The following is a 23,757-nucleotide window of genomic DNA, read 5'->3' as shown; positions in this document are numbered from 1 at the left end:
CCCAGAGCTCAGGAAGTAAGAAGGGAAGAGAATCGTGACAAAGGCGGGGGGCACCTCCCTGGGAGTCAGGAGGTCTCCCTGGGGAGAGCAAGCCACAGCCAGGCTTCAAGAATCAGGAGGATTCTGGGTTTTTTTGTTTGTTAGATTGTTAAATTTCACCTTGATTATGTAAATAATCGATGTTTGTTGTACATGAATAGAACTGCCAGATAAGCAAACAGATACCAATTATTTGTATTCACCGTCCCAGCACTCATAGATATAACCACTTAAAACTTTTTTGGAATACAGCCTTCTAGTTTATTTCTGATGTAGCCTACATTATATATCTATATCTATATCTCCATATATGTATATATCTCTATATATGTAAATATATATATATGTATATATATGGCAGTTCAGTGGGGCCCATTTTGTGGCAAGCATTGTTTTAATCTTTTTACGTATGTTACCTCATTTAATTCTTGCAACATTCCCATGAGGTAGGTACAAATATTTTACAGATGAGGAAACTGAGGCATCAGAAAGGGTAAGTGGATTCCCTGGTGTCACACAGCTAGAAAGTGGCAGAGGCAGGATGGGAACCCAGATCTTCTGGCTCCAGATTCTGTAGTCTATCACAGGGTCACATTGCTCCTCTCTCTCTAGGTAAGTTTTTCTTTATTTGAGATAAAAATTCAGATCACATAGTCGCTTCTTGATCGTGAATATATTCCAGACCAGACACTTGGTTTTTATTTTCCCTCCTTTCTTCTGCCTCCCCCCCGCCCCCACTCCAGTTCAAGCCGTTGTTTCTCAGTCTAGGTGTGTAGGACACAGCTCCCTGGCCTATGCCAGTATTACGAGCCTTGCGCTTCCCCGGGCTGAGTCAGTGGTCACCTGTCTTCTGTTGGCCGCTCACAGCCACTCACAGCATCTCTCCCCGGCTGCCGGCCACCAGACACCAGCCACTTATGGCAGCACACGGCAGCCCATGGCAGTGCACAGCAGCTCCTGATGGCTGGCCAACCTCTGGCTGCTCACTGCAGCCCAGCTCCAGGGAGAACTGTTGTTCACAATCTTAGCTGTAGAGGGTGCAGCTCACTGGCCCATGTGGGAATCGAACCCGCGACCTCGACATTAGGAGCACGGCCCTCCAACCACCTGAGCCACCGGGCTGGTGGGCCAGCCCCTCAGACACTGTTCTTCCTCCCCATTCCTGATGATTGTGTAGTATTCCACAGCATACAGTGTTCCGTTGGATGACTGTTCCCTGATTCATTTAACCAGTCAAATGGGAAGGATTTTCTCAGGCAGAAGTGTCAAATAGGGAATAGGGGTTGTAGTGAGGGAACAGTGTGGTGTGATAATGGCCCCCAAATATATGCAGGTTCTAATCCCTAGCACCTGTGAAAGTTATGTGGCAAAGAGAATTTGTAGATGTGATAAAAGTCGTGATTTTGAGATGGAGTTGCCTGGATTATCCAGGTGGGCCCTAAATATAATCACAAGTGTCCTTAAAAGAGCGAGATTAGACTACAGAAGAGGGGACAGGACAACAGAAGCAAGAGCCTGTAGTCATGGGAGGAAGAGGTCACAAGCCAAGGAATGCAGGTAGCCTCCGGAAGCCCAGAAAGGAGCCCGGAAAAGCAGGAAATGGGTTTTCGAGAGAGCCTCCAGAAGGAAACAGCCCTGCCAACACCTTGATTTCAGCCCAGTGAAATTGATTTGGACTTCTGGCCTCTAGAACTGTAAGAGAATGCTTTTTTTTTTTACTTAGACGTTTATCATTTATATCCCTCACACTGTGAACCCCCCTCCCTGCTTTTTTTTTTTTTTTAAAGATTTTGTTGAGGAAGGGGAACAGGACTTTGTTGGGGAACAGTGTGTACTTCCAGGACTTTTCTAAATCAAGTTGTCGTTTCAGTCTTAGTTGTGGAGGGCGCAGCTCAGCTCCAGGTCCAATTGCCGTTGTTAGTTGCAGGGGGCACAGCCCACCATCCCTTGCGGGAGTCGAACCACTCCCAGCAACCTTGTGGTTGAGAGCCCACGCTCTAACCAACTGAGCCATCTGGGAGCTGAGCTGCAGTTCATTGACTTCATTCTAGTTGCGGAGGGCACAGCTCGTTCGCCCATGTGCTGGGGATCAAACCAGCATTGCCCAGAACTTGTGCTCTAATCAACTGAGCCACCTGTCCACCCCCATTTGTGTTGTTTTAAGGCACCAAGTTTGTGGTAGTAGCAGCCATAGGAGACTAATACAAGTGGTAAAAGCCAGTACAGTCAGAGAAGAGAAACTGCTACGGAGACGTTGGGCAAGTCCCCTGCCCTATGTCAGTGTCCTCCTCTGTAAAATGAAGGGGTGGGGGTTGGGCTCTTTGGTGCAGCAGGGATGCCCTACCTGGCGGGTGTGGGTGGAGCCAGAACACTTTCTCATCAGCCCCAAGAACTGTTGTGGGGAGATAATGATTCCTCCTGGGCCACAGGGGCTGTGCTGATGGGCGATGGCAAATGGCCAAAAGAGATCATTCCTTTGTGGCCCCTACCCTGCCCGCCCGCCTCTGTGTTATGGGAAGCCGAGAGCAGGAGGCCTAGGTTTATCTTACTCCCTAAGGGGACTGGGGCAGGCCTCTGGTTCTCCCTGGCCTCAGTTTCCTCATTCTTGGCTCCTCCCTGCCCTACTCCATCACTCCCCTCCTGCTGGCCCCGCCCATCCAGCCCTGGGCGACCTCTCCAGCCACTGTGAGCAGGCCTCGCTGGTCCGCTCCAGCTTCCTTGTCAGCCCTGGAGGCCAGGGACCAAAGTCCACATGTGGGCAGCTGGGCCCAGCATGCAACTGCTCCTCCTCTCACCCTTGCCCTACATTCTAACCTGATCAGACCAGTGAGATCAGGACTAGGGGCAGCCCCGCCAGGAGCCAAGGTTGAGAACATGGCCTCAGAGGCAGCAAAGCTGGTTTGAATCCCAGCTCAGCATTCACCTTGTATGAACTTGGACGAGTCCTTCCCCTCTGAGCTGAAGGAAGGTACTGTGCCCACCTTGCTCGTGAGAAAACAGGCTCAGAGAGGCATGAGATTGGCCTAAGATCACACTGTCTCGTGCCAGGATTCAAGCATAGGGGCCTGCCCCCCATCTCCCAGGTTCTCTGTGGCCTGTTAGACCGTGAGAGCAGCCAGGGACCAGGTGCCCCTTGGTGAAGTTCCTCACAAGTGGGTCGTGGCTTGCTTCCGGCCCCAGCACAGCCCACCCTATCTTCAGCCCCAGGCATGCAGCACACCAGGGGTCCACTGGCCTTCATTTGAAGCCCTTACTTATGGTGAGGTCCTAGAGAAGTCCATTCCCCTCCCAGAGCTTTAATTTCCACATCTGTAAAATGGAGACATTGTGGCAGCAGTACCTCCTAGAACTGCTGAGGGCTAAGTGAGGTCCTGCATGGGTAGCGTCCCGGCTGGTGCTCAATAAATGTCACTGTCGGCATTTAGCGATGAAAGGCTCTAGTTTCAGGAAAGAGGGCGAAGACCCCCTTTCACCCCCACCCACCGTCCGGGTTGGATTTCCTCTCAGATGATGCAGAGCCCAGGCCAGCAATGAGCCTCCTCACTGGCAGGCAGGAATGAAAAGCATTCAGGCGGAAATTACACTATGTGTTTGGAATCCTGGATGGGGAATGGAGCTGAGAGATAAAACTGTTTATTAAGGACTAGCCATTTCCATTTCCTGTCTTATTTGACTTCCCAACAGCCCTTCCAGGAGGATCTGTAGGTCGGAAATCTGAAAAGGGGCTCACTGGGCTCGGATCCAGGTGTCAGCAGGGCTGGTTCTTTCTGGAGGCTTCAGGGGAGAATCTGTTCCTGGCCTTTTCCAGCTCCTAGAGGCCACCTACACTCCTTAATCTGTGGCCCCTTCCTCCATCTTCAAAGCCAGCGAACTCGGGCTGAGTCCTCGCAAACCGGCTCTCTTTTTCCCTGCCTCCTTCTCCCACATGGAAAGATCTTGCGATTATTTGGGGCTACTCAGGTAAACCAGGATCATCTCCCTATTTTGAGGTCAGCTGATTAGCAATCTTAATTCCATCTGCAACCTTAACCCCCTTTGCCATGTAACCTAATTCACAGGTTCTGGGGATTAGGAAGAGGATATCCTTGGGAGGAAGTGTATTTCTGCCTACCACACCATGAAAGGTTTGGACGGGCTTCATTCAACTAGTAACTATGTATTAAGCTCCGAGTGGGTGCCCAGCACCTGCTGGAACAGCAGTGAAGAAAGCCAAATACCTTCCTCTCACAGGGGAAACACGATAAACCAAGGACTGAAAGCAAGCAATAGTGTTGATGATGAAAAGTGCTAGGGAGAAAAATAAAATGGCATGAGGAATGGGCTGGGTTGGGTGGGGGAACAGGTGGCCATTTTAAATAGGGTGGTCAGGGAAGGACTTGGTGACATTCGAGGAGACTGGAGGGATGAAAGAACAAAGGAGGCAATTGGAGGAAGGTAGGCTTGTGTGGGGACAGAGCCAGGAGTGCAGTTTCCAGGCTCTTGGCCTCACGTGGAAAGGGGCTGGCTCGGGTAGTAAATGGACATCAACTGTGGCTAGTCGGCCGTCAGCCGTAACCAGTGAGCCATTGGCCATTAATATAAACTGCCGTGGGTACGCTAGCAGCGGATGGTGGCTGAGCTACCGTGTTTCCCTGAAAATAAGACCTAGCCGGACCGTCAGCTCTAATGTGTCTTTGGAGCAAAAATTAATATAAGACCCGGTCTTATTTTACTATAAGACCGGGTCTTATATAATATAATGTAATATAAGACCGGGTCTTATATTAATGTTTGCTCCAAAAGACGCATTAGAGCTGATGGTCCTGCTAGGTCTTATTTTCAGGGAAACATGGTAGCCAGAGCGGATTGCAGTTAGCAAGCGGGGTTGGTTGACAGAGAAGCGGACGGCAGGTTGCAGAACGTATGGCTCCTGCTTCCTGTGTCTCCAGCCCAGCCGCCAGCGAGACTATAGTGATGTGACTCCCCTACCTATGGCTCTGTGGGTGTTCCTTTTTGGCCTCACCATGTCCTGCGTTCTTATGTGGGGAGTGGGAGCTGAGACCCCGCATGACACCCTGCATGACAGCTTGCAAGGTTCCGCGCTTCAGCCACCTCAGAACACCTTCCCAGGTTAACTTCTGTGTGGAGAAGCCCCTTGTCATGCAGGGGACCCTGCTCGCTGTGCCATTTGTCATGCAAGGCGTCCGGCGGAGTCTCTGGTCCTGTTCGGTCTCTGGTCCCACTCCCACATAAGAACGCCAGACATAGTGAGGCCAAAAAGGAACACCCAAGGAGACATAGATAGGGGAGTCACACCACTATAGTCTCACTGGAAGCTGGATTCACACGTGCGAACTGCTGTCCGCTTTTCTGCCAACCGACCGACTCCCCATTTGCTAGCTGCAATCCGCCTCTCTGCAATCCACAATCCACACTCCACCGCTTGCTAGCTCAGCCACCATCGTCTTGCTAGCCCCCATCTGCTGCTAGCGTAGCCACGGCAGTTATATTAGTGGCCAATGGCTCACTGGGTACAGCTGACGGCCAACTAGCCACAGCTGATGGCCATCTAATCGCAGTTGATGGCCATTTACTACCTGAGTGAGCACCTTTCCACGTTAGGCCGAGAGCCTGGAAACTGCACTCCTGGCTCTGTCCCCAAACCCTTCTCCCAGCTGGATGGACATGAAGACCTGGGAGGGCACCCAGGCCACTGTCCCAAGGGGAATCGTGGATAGGATGAGAGAGCAGGTTCGGAGAGGGGGTGCCAATTTGCCAAGACCCAATGGTTAGGAAATGATTTCTGCCCGTTACCCCAGTGACAAACAGCTGAAGCCAAGTGGCCTATTAGCTTCCTAGGGTTGATAATTCACCACAAACTCAAATGGCCTAAAACAATGGAAATTCACTTCTAATCGTTCTGGACGCCAGCAGTGGGCAATCCAGGTGTTGGCAGGGTGGGTTCCTTCTGGAGGGTCTGAGGGAGAAAGTGTTCCCGCCTCTCGCCTGCCTTCCTTCAGGTGGTTGCCAGCACGCAATCCTTGGCGTTTCTTGACCTGTAGAGGCACCCTCCACCTCTCCTGCTGTCCTCACGTGGCGTTCTCCCTGTCTCTCTTCTGTGCGTGTCTGTGTCCCAATTGTCCTCTGTGACACCAGTCATTGGGTTAGGCCCATCCTAATCTGATGTGACCTCAACCGGATTACATCTGCAAAACCTGTTTCCAAACAAAGCAACATTCTGAGGTTCCTAGTAGACACGGATTTTAAGGGGGCACCATTCAACCCAGCACAGGTGGTCTATGCGTTCACCATGGCCACATTCTGTGCCTCCCTATAGCCTTTGAATGGCAGAACCTGGTGGACTCCCCAAACTGCTTCATAGCGTCCGGACCCAGGACACCCAGGGCTATCGGGGGACTGGAGCGTGGAGTCACGTAATGAACATTTCATGGAACACTGTGTGCATCGGGCACTGTCTTAGGAACAAACAGTCTGTTCACAACTGCAAACAGCCCTGCCCCCAGGGGCCTCATCTTCTCCTGAGGACACAGGTAGAAAGCAAAGGATGTCAGGTGGGGCCCTCCAACATCTAATCACAGGGCTGATGGGGGACCACCAGACCCAGCAATCAGAGAGCCCTGGGGCCTGTTCAGCGCACCCCAAATCCAACAAACACGCATTCTAAGGGAGTGCCTCCGAGAAGCCCAGAGGAAGTGGCTTTCTCGTTTTCTGTGAGAAAATTCGGTTCATTTTCTAACGCGTGAATGCCCCATCTACACCACCCGAGCCCAGATCAGCAAAATCACGGCTCTGTGCAGCAGCTTTGAAACAACTTTATTAGAAGGCTCTTTAAATGACAACTTCCAATTTCTCAATTTGCTTTTTCACAAATTCCAGTTATAACTATATTTATATATAACAATAACTTTTGCATTGATCTTTGTATCCTATTTAAATTGTCCTCGTTGGGCCATTCTGGTGGAATGGAAGTACAACTGTGAGGTTGCACGTTGACCAGCATTACTGAGCAGGGGCAGCAGGTTGGGGTGAGGGGGTGCTGGGAGGGAGGAGCCCACTTCACAGGTGGGGTGGGGATCTGGCTGAACTCTCCTCTAGCCCCACCCCAAACTCACAGTGATTGGCACCTCCCTGTCTTAGAATTCAAAAAGGGTGAAATAAAGAAATCCCCCCAGTCCGAGCAAGGATTTGGACTTCCATCTTGAATGGAACTGAGATTTCTCCCACTCTTTCCGCCCCGTCAAACTCTCAGATCCTAAGCTTCCTGGGTGCACGCCTGCCCCAAACTGCCGAAGGACATCTCTCTGTGAGCAGGGACCTCCCCGCTTGCCTTTCTTCTGTCTTTGCACACATGTAACATGGGTGTGGGCAGCGGTGGGAAGCGCTGCTCCCACGGCCCCCCTTCCTCTCCCTACCCCACCTCTCAGGTGTTGGGAAGGTACAATCAACCATGAACATAAATATGAATAAAAAATGAACTTGAAAATGACAGGCTATTAATTAAACAAATCTATAAAAATAGTTAGGACATAACTCTGTTCAAATAAATACAAAATAAATAGGCTCCAAGCAGTGTGATTGTTGCATCAGTGGAATGTGAGGCTGGTCCCACTTTGCCCCAATTGGAATTGGACATAAATCCACAGGGGCGTCAGAAACAGACTTTAATGCGGTCAGCCAAGCTATCTACTCCCTTCGTCTTCCTTCTGGAAGCACAGAACTCACACATTTGCCCAGCTTGTCTTTCTGAACAAAACCCTTTTCTCAACAATACCTAATTAAGGCCTTTTCCCCCTTTTCCTCTCACCAAGGCGTACGGGTAGGGACTGCCCTGCCAATCACAACATCCCGCCCACTGCCCTAATGCCAGAGCGAGGACAGGGCGTCGGTTCTGAGCTGGTGCAGTCCTGACAGAGTCTAGGGCTAGCTCAGACCACCAGGAGCGCCCCAGAAGCACGGGGCAGAGGCATCTGGGTTCCAGGACCAGCACTTGCCCGTCTGGGAAGCCATATGCATGGACACCAGGCAGCCAACGGGGGGTTGGGCCCAGGCCCCCGCATGCAGACGCACATGCGGGTGCCCTGCTGCCCGTGAGCTCAGATGAAGGTGAGCACGCCGCCAGACTTCTCCCTCTTTCCTGCACGACCTCGCCAGAGGAAGTCAGGGTGGTGGGCCACCTCTCCCCACGGCCTGAAGGGAGAGGCGCGAGAAGGGGTGTGGAGAGTGGGCTGGCAGCCCTCCTACTACATGAAAACAGCAGTGAGGAAGAAGCAGAGTGGGTGCAGGGAAGAGGCCCAGCAGGCCAGCGGGCGGGGCCCATGGCCAAGGTTCTGGGTGCGAGGAGGAGATGGAAGAGCTAAGCCGGCCTCTAAGCCCTGCTGTTTGGCAGCCACCGCAGGAAACGTCCTGTCCCTAATGCACATAAGCCTGTGTCCTGCTGGCCCCTGGCCCCCGAGGAATACCCGTGGGTCCACCCTGGAACAGACATGAGGGCCAGCCAGGGTCAGCAGGACAAAGCCGGTGGGCCGGCCAGCTCTCCCACCTCCCTGTGGCTGCGTCCCAGGGTTTTCACAGCTTGGCTTAAGTCAGCTTAGTGTTGGCACATTCACAGAATGAGATGGCTACATCCCGGATCTCGCAGGCCCAGGATGAAGGAGTCCGCCGGGCGGGGCGGGGCTGCCCTCCGTGCCGTCACCGAGACTGCACACCTAGGGTGATCTTCAGGTTCTCGTACACCACGTAGCTGATGCTCACGGCTGGGATCACCTTCATGAAGTTGGGGGCCAGCCCCCGGTACAGCCCAAAGGCCCCCTCGGTCCGCAGGATCTGTTTGAACAGGCTGCTCATGGTCACCTCCGGAGCGCCCTCAATGGAAGCTGCAGGGACAGAGGCCGCACATTAGAGGCCTTTCACTAACTCCTCCCTGGGTCCCAACCTGCCCGGGAAGAAGGGCCGCTGGGGCCCGGCCGAGGACCAGCCTTACCTTGGGCCTGCATCCGGGTTCTGACCAGAGCCAGTGGGTAGCTGGCCAGCTGGCCACAGGTGCTGGACATGGTGCCACAGGCCAGGAGCACAAACACACCAGGGTCTGCGCTGTTCACTGCATAGCGCTGCAGCCAGGCATTCTTGAGCGTCTGGAAGGGGGCGGGGGGCCAGGGGTGAGCCACAGTGCCTTGGAGCCCCAGGAAGGGCTTGTGAGGCACTGAGAAGCTGGGGGAGGGAGGTGCTGGGGAGACAGTTACTGGATCCCCATCACATGGGATCCCTGACACCACTGTAACCTGATTCGCTTGGGCCGGGCTGGCTGAGCTCCTGGCCTGCCTGCCCTTTGTTTCTGCTGTCACTGAGGATTCCTGGGTCGGACAGGGAATGGGGGTGAGGCAAGGGCAGCACCCTCCCCAACAGATGGCCTGACTCCTGTGGTCTAGAGTGTGCTGGAGGCCCAGTGAGGCCCTGGGAGGGGGGCAGAACCTGGGGGCTGTCAGGGGCAGGCCATGTGACAGGAGACACTTGCAATGAATAGATGAGTCTGGAAGGAGACATTCTTTGTGCTGTTCAGTGGCCTATCAGGCAGGGGAGTGGTGAGGAGGGGTTTCTGAATCTCTCCCAGCAGGTTCCTGGGGCCTGAGCCTTCCGGGGCCTCACCTCGTAGACAGCTAGGTCTATCCCAGCGTAGGGGATGATCCCCAACATGTTGGGCACGTAGCCTTTGTAGAAGGCGGTCATCCCCTCTCTGGCCAGGATCTTCCTGGCACAGTCCAGCATGCCCGAGTACTGGCCTGTCTTGCGCAGGGCCATCCGGGTCTTCAGAACCTGCCGAACCCAATGGGAGCGACACAAGTGTGAGCACGGCCCACTACTCACCCTCACCCCGACAGGTGCCCCTGCCCCAGGACCACGGTGGCCCCTCACCTCCATCGGATAGATGCTGCTCTGGGCAATGGCCCCTGCCAAGGACCCTGCCACAAGTCTCTCGTGGATCCTCAGAGTCTCCTGGTCACTCCCAACAAGGCGTTTGATCTAGAACAGGGAGCAAACACACCGACATGCCTCAGGGACCGGTGCACCCACCCCTGCCCCACCCTTCCTCACGGCCAGTCAGGTGCAGCCGAGACTTGGTGTCCCTGGCACATCTGATGCTTCCCAGAAAAGGGAGGAACTGGCCCACAGTGGAAATAGCAATAGAGCGGGGCTTGGACCCAGGCCTCCCACTTCCCACCTTGCCCTGCTGTCCCTCAGGGACAATGGCTGGCTCCAAGTTCTGGGACATCAGCAGGCAGGCACCTCAGCCCAGGGGGACACTTAGTAGGCAGCTGCCAATTGGCAATTCTCCCTGGGGAGCTGGATTCTCACCTGCTCATAGGCCATGAATTTGATGGCCGACTCGGGGGCAATTTTGAGGACATTGATGCCGTTGCCCCGCCAGAGTGATTTGGCCCCTCCCTCGCGGATCATCTGGGTGAAGCCACCCACAATACACATGTTGTTGCTGCGGGACGCATGGACCTGAGGAGGAAGGGACACGTGGTCAGAAAGAACTCAGCGGCCACAGCGCTGCCACCATCCGACAAAGAGCCTCTTGTCACTGGCCAGCCGTGAAGGTCGGCAGGCAGGCTCTTACCGTGTCCCTACTGTGTGCCAACACTGTGCTAAACACCTCCACAAGGATTACTTTGTAAAGTTATAAAAAAGGAGCTTTTTATTATGGAAAAATTTCAAACATGTACAACAGCACAGAGAATGATATAATGAGCCCACAATCAGCTTCAACCATCATGAAACTACAGCCAGTCTATGTCCCTGTGTGGCCCCATCCCCTCTCCAGCACTTTAAATTACATCAAAGGATTGTGTCCTTTTACCCAAGGGAAATGCTTTCAATCTCTACAGCATTCCTGGGAATTCCATGAAGAAAACAGACTGACAAGGCCTTCGGCTCAGAGGAATGAAGTCCTGGGAGGCAAGTGACTTGCTCAAGGTCACAAAGTGGGACAGGGTCCGAGCCCAGGCCTCGGGCTCTCTTCCCTGAACCGCTCCACTTTCTTGTTTCAGCACAAGGAGGTTCACGTTATCCATTCACAGACTTCAGACAAGGCAGGCCCAGGAGGGCAAAGGGGGGAGGGAAAGGATGACGTCTTTTCTGAGCAGGGCTCCTGGCTCAAAAAGTGCCAGAACACAAGCAAGGGGACAAAAGGGCGACTGGCCACTGTTCCGTGGATGCTGAAGTCCAACAGTGCATCCTTGTACAACCTGATTTTGCAATCCTGCCCCTGACGTGGGTCTAGCTTATCTCTGCCCTGTGGACGTGGAGTCGGGCGTCTGGCCAAAGAAATGGTGTCGGGGCCAGGTGAGCATTTGCTCACATCACCCGTGAGGCGCGAGATGTGCCTGCAGAAAGGTTCCTGCCACACCTCCCAGAGGCTCACTGGGCCTCCAGCTCACTGGCTTCACCTGTCCACACTTTGGCCCTGTAACATGACCCCTGGATTAAGGGCCTCAGATAAACTTAGATCAGTGATGAGCAATAGGTTCCCCAGGCCTGGATCTAATGTTACCTTCGTCTGAGCAATAATTCTCATCTAATTTATCAGGAGAGAAAAGCACGGGAGCGGAAAGCCACCCACCCAAGAACCCCAGGAGGTGTGGGGCCTGTTTTCCGCCATACCTGCATGAGCACCTTGAGTCTGTCCAGGGGGGCCGTGCAGGTTCTGGATACGGCCCCTGCCCCACCTCCGGCCACAAGGTGTCTCCACCACATCCCCGTCTGCCTCTCCTCCACTGTGAATTCATCGGGGACTGTCAGATTTTCACCCACGTCGAAGATCTACGAGGAAGACCAACAAAGATGAATCAAGCAGGCCCCGATGCTTGTGGCGAAGCCGCTGGCAGACGGCTAGGTCCATCACCTTCTACCGTCTAGAACGGCCGCCACTCCAGTAGATTACACAGGTGGTGAGAATGCCAAGGGCTCTGGGTGGGAAACAGATGTAACCCCTCCCTTTCACTAAGCAAAGGTGACAAAGCTCTGGTCCCTGTTGGTGGCCTTGGAGAGGCCCAGGTACAAAATTTGAGAGCGCAGCTGGAAGGAAGCAGTTACAAAACCGCGTGGACAGCCCTTTCAATTACTGCCGGGAGCTCCTGCAAGAACAGCTCACAAAGGCCAATTTCAGCTGAGGACTACCAGGCTGGCTGTACTGAAAGGATCAAATCAGGGCTGAAAATTCTCCCGAAATCTGATGCGTAACCAGATTTCGCTGGCAGAACGTTCCATGTAAGGCCTCAGCAAACATGAGAGGGCTGCGAGGCCTACGTAAGACCCTCTCCTTTGGGTGGCATCCTGGCTGGTCAGACAGGGCCAGCTCCTCTCCGCCCCTGGGGCTGCAGGCCAGACCCACAGGTTAGCTTGCTCCTGCCCTAAGGGCAGTGCACTTAATTTTACCCACAAAGACACCAGGTGTCCCCTGAGGGTGAGGCCCTGGCCTGGGCACTGTGGGAGACAGATCAGGAGAAGCACCTCTGACCTCCGCTCCCAGAGCTGACAGCGGGGGTGGATAAGACTAAAATTGAGGGTGTGCTCAGCAAGGACCGGCTCGAAGGGGGTTTGAGGGCAGGCGGGAGCAACGTGGCCACTACCGGTGAGGGAGCACATCTGTATTTCTCCATGACAGCTTTGACGGGTGAAAAAGTAGTTCCTATGTGATGGTGCCAGAGAGAGAAATGACAAAATGGGGTGGTGGAGGAGAAACCTAACACCTGCACCATTTGTGCTCTGTAGATGGCCCACCCCCCACCCGTGCCAGGAAGGCTCACACTGGCTGGGAAGACGAGGAAGCTCAGGGAAGGGGTAGAAGTGGGCCTTGAAGAACAGACAGCTTGTGGGGACAGGAGGGCACCGCTGGCAGAGGAAGCCCGTGTTTGGGTTCCTGTGGGAAACAGAGGCAAGCCAGGACCGCCAGCCCTACTCCCGGGATGGGGACAGATGCTGGGCGCAGGGGACCCTGTGGCTCACCGTGGAATGTTTCCAGTACAGAATGATCTCGGGGATGTTTTCCACAGGATGCAGAAGATGATAGTCTCTCCACTCATTCCAGTCGATGGTCATTGTGCCGTTTTTATCCATGCTGCAAGAGAAATGCACGGTTGCCCGCGTGTAAATAGGCCCCATCTGTCAGCCACGCTTCCCACCTCCAGGAGAGCCAAGGGCAGGCGTGTGGCCACCAAGAAAACCACAGAAGGTGCCTCTGCCCCCAGGAGAAAAGGCAAGATGGTGCCATACCCCATTCGTACAAAAATGGATATAATGGCCCACAAGAACCCCGTTCTGATCGGGCACAGAAGTCAAAGAGGGAGGTGGTCACCAGGGTGACATGGATACTTACTAGGTGACAGGGCCCCAGAAGTGGGCCGTTCGTATTCTGACAGACAGACAAAGGAAGATGCAGAGGAGAGAGGAGAAACAACACCAATAAGTGCTCCGAGCGGATGCTAGTGACGCAGACACACAGCACAGCACAGCACAGCACGAGACGTGCCCTCCGCAGCAGCCGGGAAGCGGGCACAGGAGGCTGCTGGGTCCCGGGGACATGCAGAGGCTCAGCCAGGAGAGGAAGGTGCTGCTCGGTGTGACTTCCCAGCCCAGCAACAACTGCCTTATCCCCCAGGCCTACTGTCGGGCGGCACATCTGATTACGGTGTCACGACCACCTTAAGTGACGTGCTGCCACGTGAGTCCCTTCCCCTTTAAGACCAGGCAGAGAAGGGTGTTCCTCACTCGCCTTTCACCCACTTGAAATCTCCCCCAACTAGCCTTTACTCTTCGTGGGCCATTGGAACACTTCCAGGTGATTTGTAATTTTTCAAATGAGAGCTGACCTGGAACCTGGGGAGGGGTTACTTATTCATCCCTTCAAACGAGCAGAAGCCAGAGTTCAGTGAACAGGGTCAGTGCAGTGCGGTGTAAAGTACCAGAGAGTTAGTCCAAGAACTTTTCTTTCGTCACACTGTAATTCATTAAACCAAATACAGAGACCGGCTAAGCACTCACCTCTTGAGAATCTTTTCTGCCTGTTGTTCGGATATCTTGACTCCCAGGTCCCGCAGGGACTGCATGATCTCCTGAGCATCGATTCTTCCTGTAACAACAGAGGCTGTGAGCCAGGAGCCAGGCCCACGGAGAACCCAAGAGTGAGCCTGCTGCTGGCTCTGGAGGCGACGCTCACCGTCATTCTTTTTGTCCAAACTCTTGAACACCAGCCTCAGTTTCTTCTCGTGATCTTGGAGATAGTGGACAAACTCTTCAAAGTCTAGCTGCCCATCGAGGTCTTTATCACCGGCTTGTACAATTTTCTATGAAACAAAAGTAAGATTTCGCCCTTTAGCTCATGCACCCGCTTGTGTCTGGTGGTGCCCTGTACCACCCCCGGGAAACAAGTGCATGAATCCGTGAACAGAGGTGGCCCCAGTCACTGGGACGCTTCCCCTGCTCTACTCCCAAAGTCACCATTTGGATCCCCAAGGGCTGGCCTGAACCCAAGCAAGAGCACCCCTTGCTTCGCTCACAGGCAAAGAGGAAAAGGAGGCCCCGGAGGAGCCCCGCAGACAGAGGCCAACAGTGGCAGGCTTGGCACATCCCCAAGACCAACTTGTTGCACTGCCAGGGTCAGCTGCTTGGCTCCCCTGCAGGCTGTCCCTGGTGCCGGGCCTCAGCCCACATGCCCCTGCCCAAATGTGCGGATGGCCTTGGAGCTCCGGATTCCATCAGGAACTCTGCAGCTTGCTCTTTTGAATCCTACAGGTGGCAGTGGCCCAAGAACAATTGGGTAGCCAGGGTGAAGGTATGGGGCAGAGCTGGCCCCTGCCAATGCCTGCTTGGCAGAAACACTGCCAGAGAGAACTCTGGAGGCCAGAGACACAGTAAGAGAGAGCCACAAGGAATTATTCACGGGCATGCACTTGATGGCACTGCCAATGTCTGATCTCAGGGGAGGCTGATGATATAACCAACCTCAGCTCCCTCAACTAGGCACTGAGAAGTAGGGCAGCTCTGCTTAGTTTAGTGACCCAAGAAGGCAAGAAGAAACCCTGTTCCTTGGCAGCGAGGTTCCAAGCCGTGGATGGGTCCTGCTAAATGCTTTACCTCTAGCAACCCGCTGAATCCTCACAAACAGCTCTAGGAGGCAGGCACTATCATTTCCCCCACTTTGCAGAAAAGGAAACAAGCTGGGAGAGGGCAAGTCATTTATCCAGGATCACATAGCTAGGGAAGCGGTGGGCAGGATTCAAGTCGAGCCTGTTGGACTCCTGAGCCACCTCCCTAGAGATCCTGCTGCCACCCTAAAGGGTCATCTGAAGAAGGTGGGGGACACACATGAGTCACTCCAACTTAGCCCCACCCCAAAACTAGGGCTAAGAATCTCCTAAGGAAAATGGTTATAGTCTCCTTGTGTTGAGCAATTCTCAGTGAGAAATCCATTCACTATCCACAAACCAGTATGGGTTTCAAAGCCTTTTGAGCCAGTGGGTTTGGAAATTGATGGACCATTGGTTAGCTGGCGCTCACCAACGATTACAATCACGGTCACTCTCTGCTCCACCCGATGATGGCTCTTTGTGACTGCTCAGCCACCAAGGGTGCTAGGAGGAGGCCTGGGCAGATACTGGGTCACCTACCGTGATCCAAAGAGCAATACAGAGGGTGTGGCTGGTTGTGAGACAGATGCTGGGAAGTATTTTATCGAGAACACTATCTGGAGTTATGTTAACTTCCTGCAGATATCTGTGCGCTCAGCCAGGAATGATACAAATTAGGTATAGGGTTATCACTCGATTTATGACAGGAGCGGAAATAGAATCTACATGTCATTGAGGGAGGAGGTGAATGACAGGCACGAAGCTCTTTGGTAAATTCTGCTGCTCTGCCACCAACGCGAGCCACGCACCTTACTGGGGTGGGTGTCCTGTGATACAGACGACCCAAGAATGTGCTTACTGCAGCTGATTTCAAAATATTCTCCAAGTCCTTGCTTGTGCCTCAGACAACTGGGCTCGCTTTCTGTCTCCGTCCTAGGATGTGCAAGTCACCACCCCTGTATACCATACACCTCTTCTGCCATCATGAGCACTAGGGGACAGCATGGGATCGGATTAACAGAGAAGTTGGGTGCCCCTTTGGGAGGCAAGCGACCCCCAGTCTGTATCTATTTCCCCATCTTTAAAATGGTAATGATTTCTGCTCCAAAGGGATCTCTGGGAGGCTCCCCTCACCGTGCACATTGGTTTGTTTCACCCAGGCCACAGCCCTGCCAGATCCAGCGTCGTAGCCATGGTCCCAAGTCTGGACCGCCAACGAGAAACCTCTCTGCCTCTCTCTTCTTCTGTCCCCCAGCTCAGAGAAACAGCCCTGCAGCGGTTGGATTATGCCCCCCTTCTCAGGAACCCTCCTCCCACCCCCAGCGAGAGAATTCCTTTCCACCTCTCCCACAAGTGCCTTCCCTATAATTCCAGCATTCCTTGGAAGTCACATGAAAGCCAGTCATTCTTGTGACGTAGCCCTTTGGCCGGCTAGAGCCACAAGACAAGTAGGGAAAAAACCTCGCAGATTTCACACGTGTCCCCCTACCAGCACTCATCCATTCACTCAACAAACACTGATGAAATGCCCACCGCCTTCCACAGCCTGGCGTGGCACCCGGTACAGACCTGCTTCCACTGGCGGAAGGTGGAGAACTCCTGGGAGGGGATAAAGACACTGAGTTTGAAGATGGATTTCAGCTCGGCGGGAAGCCCCTTGGACTCAAAGTACTGGAACTCCGTCTGGGCCTCCCCGGTGAGTGGCACATACAGGCACAGGCAGAGCATGCTCACGGGGACAGCCGGGGCTCAGCTGCTATCCGCCACCCGGGCAAGTTCTGGTAGCGTGGAGAATGGGGAATGCTGCCGGCCCGCAAACTTGCGCAAGATAAGCTGGGGCGCAGCTGTCACCGGCTGCGCAAGCCCCGCCCTTTTCCTTAATTGAAAAAAGTCCGCCCACTCTAAGGCCAGTCAAGGGCCAATGAGCACAGAAGTCTCCATTGCTCAAGAGAAGAGGCGGAAAGATCAGGACTGACGTCATCGCCGAGTTAACTCTTTAGAGCCTTGGTATCCTGCTCAAACAAACCTTCACCCTCTGGCGCCAACCCCTCCACGTCAACAAACAGCCTTCAGTCTGGTTTTCCACAAGGTCCCCAAACGCGTCACACAATACGGTGGTTTTCTCCCCTTAGTCAATCATTCCCAACAGAAAAATAAGTGGATGTAGAGATGGAATCAAGTTCACCGACAAGGGGCCCAGGTAGCTGTGGGGGTGGAAGCTGGGGGGGGGGAGCTGAGGGTCCCCAGCCATGAAGTGGCCCCACTCATCCACAGGGGAGCCGCCCCCACCCCCTCAGCTGGCTGAGCCCCGGACGCAGGGCTGCCCTGGCCACACAGCCTTCTAGGCACAGTTCTGGCCGGCTCCCGTGATCTTTTCCAGGCCACGCCACATCGCGAGCACCTCAGAAGCCATCCATTCCCCTGCAGGCTCCCCTGGGGTTCCCACTGCGCTGTAGAGCTGACACGATGGGGGCAGTACGAGAACACTCTAGGCTAAAAGGTTGTGACACGGAGAGCCTCGCTGACCCTGAGGTCACTTGAGGCCCACAGAGGCAGTCTCCAGAGCCCACATTCTCTCAGAGCACCGGACAGCTCAGTCTAATTGTAGCTTTCCCGCCTAGAACTGTGTTGTTCGACATGGACGCTGTTAAACTTCACTGCTCTGGAATGGCCCTCTGCGGTGAGGATGAGAGAAAAGCTCAGGTCCTAGAAAGCCAAGATTTGATCTTTACTTCAGGGACATCCTCTCCAGGACAACCTGCAATCTCTGCCTCATTTCCTTCCTGGTAGCAAGTATCAGAGATTCGTGCTGCGGAGGAAGAGAACATGTGACAAAGACGAAAAGGGAATGGGTCTGCCTTGTTCCCACCACAGTGTACCACTTCCTAATATAGACCAAATCGCACAACCAGGAGGTGTAAAAATGGATGGCTATCATTGAGGATCAACAAAAGTAAAAGGAATTTCTTAATTTGCTAAAAAGCTTTTTGTGGAGAACTTGAAAAAAGGATCTTAAAATAAGCTGCTGATGCTTCCGTACAACATTAGGAAACAGATTTTATTAACTTACATGCCACTTCGGCCTTTCTAAAAGAGATCTGATGATGAGTCTGGACAAACAGGCCCCAGGCTTCACTAGGGAAGGTCCAATGAGGTATCCAGAGGCAGCTCAGGACTGTCCGGGTAGATTCCTGTTCAGCTCCACCTAAATCCCATGACACTCTATGTTGTCCAATCCAGAACTTTCTGCTTTGGGGCTATTTTTACATACATCTTATCTCTACTGTTGGGATCCTTGAAGAAAGGAGGCTCTTGCTCAAACCTTTGTCCTCCTGGTGTGGAAGGAGCCCTTGCCTTGATCATGGAAGGTGCTGGATAGAAGCAGTTTCTGAATGAATGAATGAATGAATGAATGAATTGGGTTTGACAGGCCTCTAAGACCCCAACAAGCAAAGAGACTACTCTCGAGGAAGCCCTCAGGTTTTATTTTACCCACCTCAACCAGATAATTTATTATTTTTTATTTTAAAGGAGGTTTACATTTACAAATAAAAGAGCTGAATTTTAAAATGCTGATGTTCCTTTGGTAAATTTTTCATGTTTGTCTCTGAAACGAAAATAAATTACACAGCTCCATTGAAGTATCTCACTTCAATGATGGCGATAGTCATTCCAATACAAAATGGGAAACATTTTGACTGAATAAATTAGTTGTCAACTGGAGATATTCATTTCCTAATATAATGTATTTTTCAAATAATTTTGGTAATCATAACTATACCATTGAGCTTTTTTTCTTTTTGTACCATTGAGTTTTATGATGCATTTCCAGGACAAATCTGAGAAGAGATTTGAAAACAATACTAAATAAAACTGGAAACTGTGTTCAATATATAAGGAAAAATTATTAAAATTTTATCAAATAAGAGCAACTATTTTCTAGAAAAAACAGCATGGAATCTCCTCGATGATAACAAAGCTCATTACATTACAGACCAACGGTATCAGATGTTCTCTGAAAAATTCTGCGCGTGCTTGTCAAGATGCTATTTCACAACGTTACGTTGTTAACTCTATTCCAACGTTCATTTTTGAAAAGGGTTTTAACTCATTTTTATTTTGCAACTGTCACCAAGTCCAACGGAATGTCTTCATTGGACAAACGTAAATTGACATTTAACCACCCACCCTTCTGAGTTTCACAGGTCACGCACAACTCCATTTTCACGTGGGATTCTTCCCACGTAAGCTAATCTCCAGGCACCTAGTGTCCAAAGTAAATGCTTGTTCTCTGGAATTACAGACAGTGGGGCCCCGAGGAGCTCTGGGGCTACCCCTTAATCTCTGAGGTGAGCAAACAGGCCAGGAGAGGTGACCCGGTTTGCCCAGGCCCCAGAGCCTGGCGGGGGGGAGGCTGAGCCTCACCCAGGACCTGAATCTTGGCACAACAGACACTTAAAACAGTACCCAGACGAGACACTGCCAAAAGGAGATTTCAGAATTCAGTTCCCAAAGGACACTTGTAAGGCTGATACCGAGAATTACAGTAAACTACCTCAAACTGGAAGAAGGCAGGTGTGTGGGAAAAGAGTAACCTGAGCAAGTTTCAGCTTAGCCTTAGCTAAAAAACACAAAAGCCCCGTATCTATGTCACGGCTTCTAAACACATATGTAATACAAATAAGGAAGAAGACTAACGCCGGGCTCGGTTAGGTCCTAATGCTTCACACCAGCTCAGGCTCTTTAAGATCCCGGTGTAGCCCTCTCTCTCCGTCTCTCTCTCTCCCCCCAGCTGTCTACATTCTTCTCTGCTCTTATTCGAATTTTGTGACCCAGATCTACTTTTGTTTTCTCTCTTCTGATGTCCATTCGTATAACTAGTATTCAGGAACAATGACAGCGACTCTAGGTCCCTTAGAATTTAGTGGTATCAGATTTCACTGAATCTGTAAAGTAGCAGTTGGTCTCAGGAGTGTCTTCTCGTCCTCCAACCTGCCAATGCCGCCACAAGCTTTCCTTGTTCCACCACTCTGCTTCATGCCAACAAAACAGGTGTTTCCTGTAAGTGCTGGGATACCATGAGTAAGACAGGGCAGGTGGACTACCTGGGGACACAGCATTAGGTCATTGAGTATCTCCCCCTCCTCTGCAATGACTCACACCAAGCCAAAATATTAATATGCGAAGGAGCCGTGCCAGCAGCCGGCTGCTCTAGCCCCACCCACCGGTAAGTCTCTCGAACCTCATTTGCTGCTGTGGCCACAGTGTCATTTGACGATCAGGTTGCCATGACAGCCCCGTGTAGCTGGTTTCCAATGAAACCTGCCTATACTTGGCAATTAGACACACAATAAGCAAAATTCTCTGAGCTTCGGAAAAGACAGCCCCTCAGGAACTGAAAGCTTGGATGCTGCTGAGGGCACCCTTCCCCACTCCAGGCTAATGGCTTTCTTCTCTAACTGCAGATTAATTGCAAGAAGAACATAAAGGGGAAAACTGGAACAGTTCCTAGAATAAAAGCTTTCAGGGACCTGACTTACCAGCAGACATATTTAAATGGGGGACAGAAGGGCAAAACAAAGTTAGTGCTGCTGGGAAACTGAGAAGCCTGAGGACCAATGTGAACTTTTCTATAAGGTTTCCACAATGTTTCGGGAGCCTCTTCCTGAGAGAAATGGAGAGGCCAGGCCCCATCGGCCAGTGAGCACCCAAAGCCTACCTTCAAGAAAAGCTGCACTGGAAAAGAACACAGGCTGCAGAAACGTTCCTACCATTCCAATTCTGTTTATCTGCTTTGAAAGAGTCCACACTCTCCAGATGTGCTTGCTTTCCTGCTTCAAACCAAACCGGCAGATCCATCTCCCTTTTGGGGCTCCCACCACCCCCCAGCCCGCGGATCTGTCTCCCTTCTGAGGAAGAGGGCCGGTGAAAGGTGGGAGTCTAGGGTTCAGCCCCCATTGCAGGCCAGGACCTAAACTGTTCAGATCAGAAAGTCCTAACGCGAGGTCACCCTGGGGGGGGGGGGGGGGCTGGCAAGAGGTGTCAGTATGAGTCTAGGAAATAGAGCAGTTTATTATTAAAGTCAAAAGTAGGTGACTTTAAAAGGGAGCCAGCCAACCCCTTAATCCCTTGGCCACAAGGCAAGCAGGTCTGTAGATAAAAATTCCTCACAAAACACAGCGCCACCGCCATTTCTGAGCTTGTCTAAAACAATCCAAAGGTAGAAAGTGACACCCCTCGCAACACATCTCAAGCATAACAGACTCTGAGATCCCCGACGATCAGGATAAACCCATCACGGACCAAGGGTTCTCCTGGATGCTTAATCTTAAATGACTGCAAAAGTTGTTGCATCAAAAGTCCCTCCCACTTAGCAAAGGAAAAGCTGAACATTTATTTCTTAAATGCAGCAATTCAATTCAACGAACATCTTTTAGGAATCTACAGTGTACCAGACATAGCGCAGAATCTCCTTCGTTAGTTCATTTTTATCCTGAGAAAGGAGAAAAGCGTCAAAATAACCAAAGCTCCGGAGGTGAAAAAGGTCACTCCTACTGCAGGCAAGAGAAATCTCAGCCAGATGGCATTTTCTGTTCTAATGCTGAGAATGTACCTGGTCCCATTAAAAACTGCTTTCTTAGGGGAAAGTGAGACAATACAGGGCAAAGTTCCAGACAGATTCGGGTGAAATACCACTTCTACTCCTCCTTACCTGTTTAACCCTGGGCAAATTACTTAACCTCTCTGCATCTCAGTTTCCTCATCTATGAAAGGGGGGTCCCACCACTTACCTTGGCTCTTATGAGGATCAGATGAGACACCCACACTCAGGGCACGAAATGGACGACGGAAGGCCCTGGCACTCAACAGACCCACAGACCCAAGAGAGGCACCGGCCTCTGCACCTTGAGACTCCAGCCTATTCTTTGACGCTTCCCTTCCTCCCAGACCCAAAGGCCCTCTGCCCGCCAAGGCAAGGGGTCTGACCTTCGGGATGCAGGACAGGCTGGCCCTGCCCAGCTCCAGGCTGTTGGGTTCAACTTGGAATGTTCACTCTGCTGCCCGCTTAGCTCGGTCCTCTCTGCGTTGTTCAGATACGCTAAGACATAAGACAGACTGTAATCGTTTGTCCCTTACTTTCAAATGGCTTTCTGGGGCCAAACTGACAAATCCAAGGCACGTCTTCTATTGCATTCAACCTTCCTTCCCCAAATGGCCACAGTGAAGTGATCAGTAGGGTAATACAGCTGTTACAACGACCATAGAAAGATTTTGGACTGAGGATTTGGGTTCCTCATTGCCTAACCCTTCTCCCCGGTCCCCAATACCAAACTGATTGATTTAAAAGTCTTCTCTTCTTCCCTACACTTCAGTTTTTTTCCAGGAAAATGTTCCTAGACCAGCCCCTAAAGTAGGAGGTCCTCTTGAAGTTGCCATTACCTTAGGAAACTGCTCTGCAGGTCCGACCACCAGCAAAATAGTCGGTCTCTTTTCCGTGGCCTCAGCCCTTCCATCCTGTTTCCCCAGAAAGCTTGACATCTGGTCTCCGAGAGCAGGAGCTGGGGTGTCTCTGACTTCATTCTCGGTCCCCTGTCTGGAGCCTTGGCACCCAGCCCCAGGGAAAAAGCTAGACAGAAAATGCCACATCATCTGCAACATCACGGCTTTCTCCCCACGTCGCCGATGGTGACCGATCACTTGTGAGAAGGGATGTGACCACAATACCAAGGGTCACTGGCTACACAGCTGCTTGGAAGACTCGCCTAGGGGGTTGTAAGGCTGGGAGCTCTGCATGCAGTGGCTGTGTCCTGCTCTTTCAAATTGAGTAGCACTGCTGTCGTGCCCGGCCTGAGAAAGAGCTCCCTCCAAGAGAGTCCCGCCGGGGTGCTGGCAGCGAGGAGGCAGCAGCTGGCGCTTCTTCAACAAAAACTCACTTCTGCCGGTAGATGGGGATCAAATGTTTGCCTTTTTAAAAAAAGAAAAAAAGCAGTAGCCCCACAGACCTTTCCGAGAGGCAAAAGCAACTTCGAGCTCCTAATTATTCAACTGTCCTCGCTCCACTAATGACCACCACACAGGCTGCATTCTCACTGCAGCAGGGCGCGGCCAATCACCTCTGCCGACACTACCAAGTTCATAATCCCAACCAGCAACGTCCCTCCAATCACAGGCGGCCGATTCCCTGCCCGCAGCCCCGCACTTCTGCAGGGAGGTGCCGACCGCCACCTCCAGCGGAGCTTCCAGGCTCTCGGAATCTACCCGCTGCCGGCCCGTCCGCGGGAGCCCAACTCCCTCCTCTGGATTGTTTCTGGGATGACATTCACCATCAAGTTGAACATGATCGAGAATCCCCGGCAACACTTCCTAAGACGCTTTTCCTTGTTCTGTGGTCCCATTCTCTCCAATTATGTGTAACATAACGCAAGCCATATCATACCTACTTCTCCTCCCTTGTCTCCCAGGACACGGTGAGCTGCTGGGGGACAGGGACCAAGTGACAGATCTCTACCCCTAGTACCCAGAACCGGGCACAGATAAGTCTGTAGGTTGAACTGAGTAAATGGTTATGAATAAAAGGGAACTAATCTTTGCT

The 23,757-nt window shown here is 52.2% G+C and overlaps 1 protein-coding gene across 14 annotated transcripts in view; it reads right to left on the bottom strand.

Annotated features, from left to right (window-relative positions):
- Positions 1-6,832: 6,832 nt before the first annotated feature.
- Positions 6,833-23,757, bottom strand: part of SLC25A25 (solute carrier family 25 member 25) — a 34,459-nt gene continuing 17,534 nt past the window's right edge. Inside the window, exons 1-11 of one of the 14 annotated variants that reach the window (XR_013994455.1) lie at positions 16,734-16,993; positions 14,255-14,381; positions 14,080-14,167; positions 13,045-13,156; positions 11,701-11,859; positions 10,390-10,542; positions 9,949-10,056; positions 9,682-9,849; positions 9,020-9,170; positions 8,627-8,912; positions 6,836-7,718 (exon numbers count right to left, since the gene is read on the bottom strand). Coding sequence is in view for 13 of the 14 variants with exons in the window: in XM_081066605.1 (XP_080922731.1) it covers positions 8,728-8,912; positions 9,020-9,170; positions 9,682-10,056; positions 10,390-10,542; positions 11,701-11,859; positions 13,045-13,156; positions 13,415-13,450; positions 14,080-14,167; positions 14,255-14,381; positions 22,605-22,823 (1,605 nt within the window). In the remaining variant the exon portion in view is untranslated. Of the gene's footprint in view, positions 8,913-9,019; positions 9,171-9,681; positions 10,057-10,389; positions 10,543-11,700; positions 11,860-13,044; positions 13,157-13,414; positions 13,451-14,079; positions 14,168-14,254; positions 14,382-16,733; positions 16,994-22,151; positions 22,166-22,604; positions 23,267-23,757 lie in introns of those variants that run through there. The other 13 variants (XM_081066601.1, XM_081066611.1, XM_081066604.1 and 10 more) reach the window with 13 other exon arrangements.

Source organism: Rhinolophus hipposideros (genome assembly GCF_964194185.1).
Source record: "Rhinolophus hipposideros genome assembly, chromosome: 11".
Lineage (NCBI taxonomy): Eukaryota > Metazoa > Chordata > Mammalia > Chiroptera > Rhinolophidae > Rhinolophus > Rhinolophus hipposideros.
The sequence above is the reverse complement of the archived record's forward strand: the minus strand, read 5'-3'. Positions and strand labels throughout refer to the sequence as shown.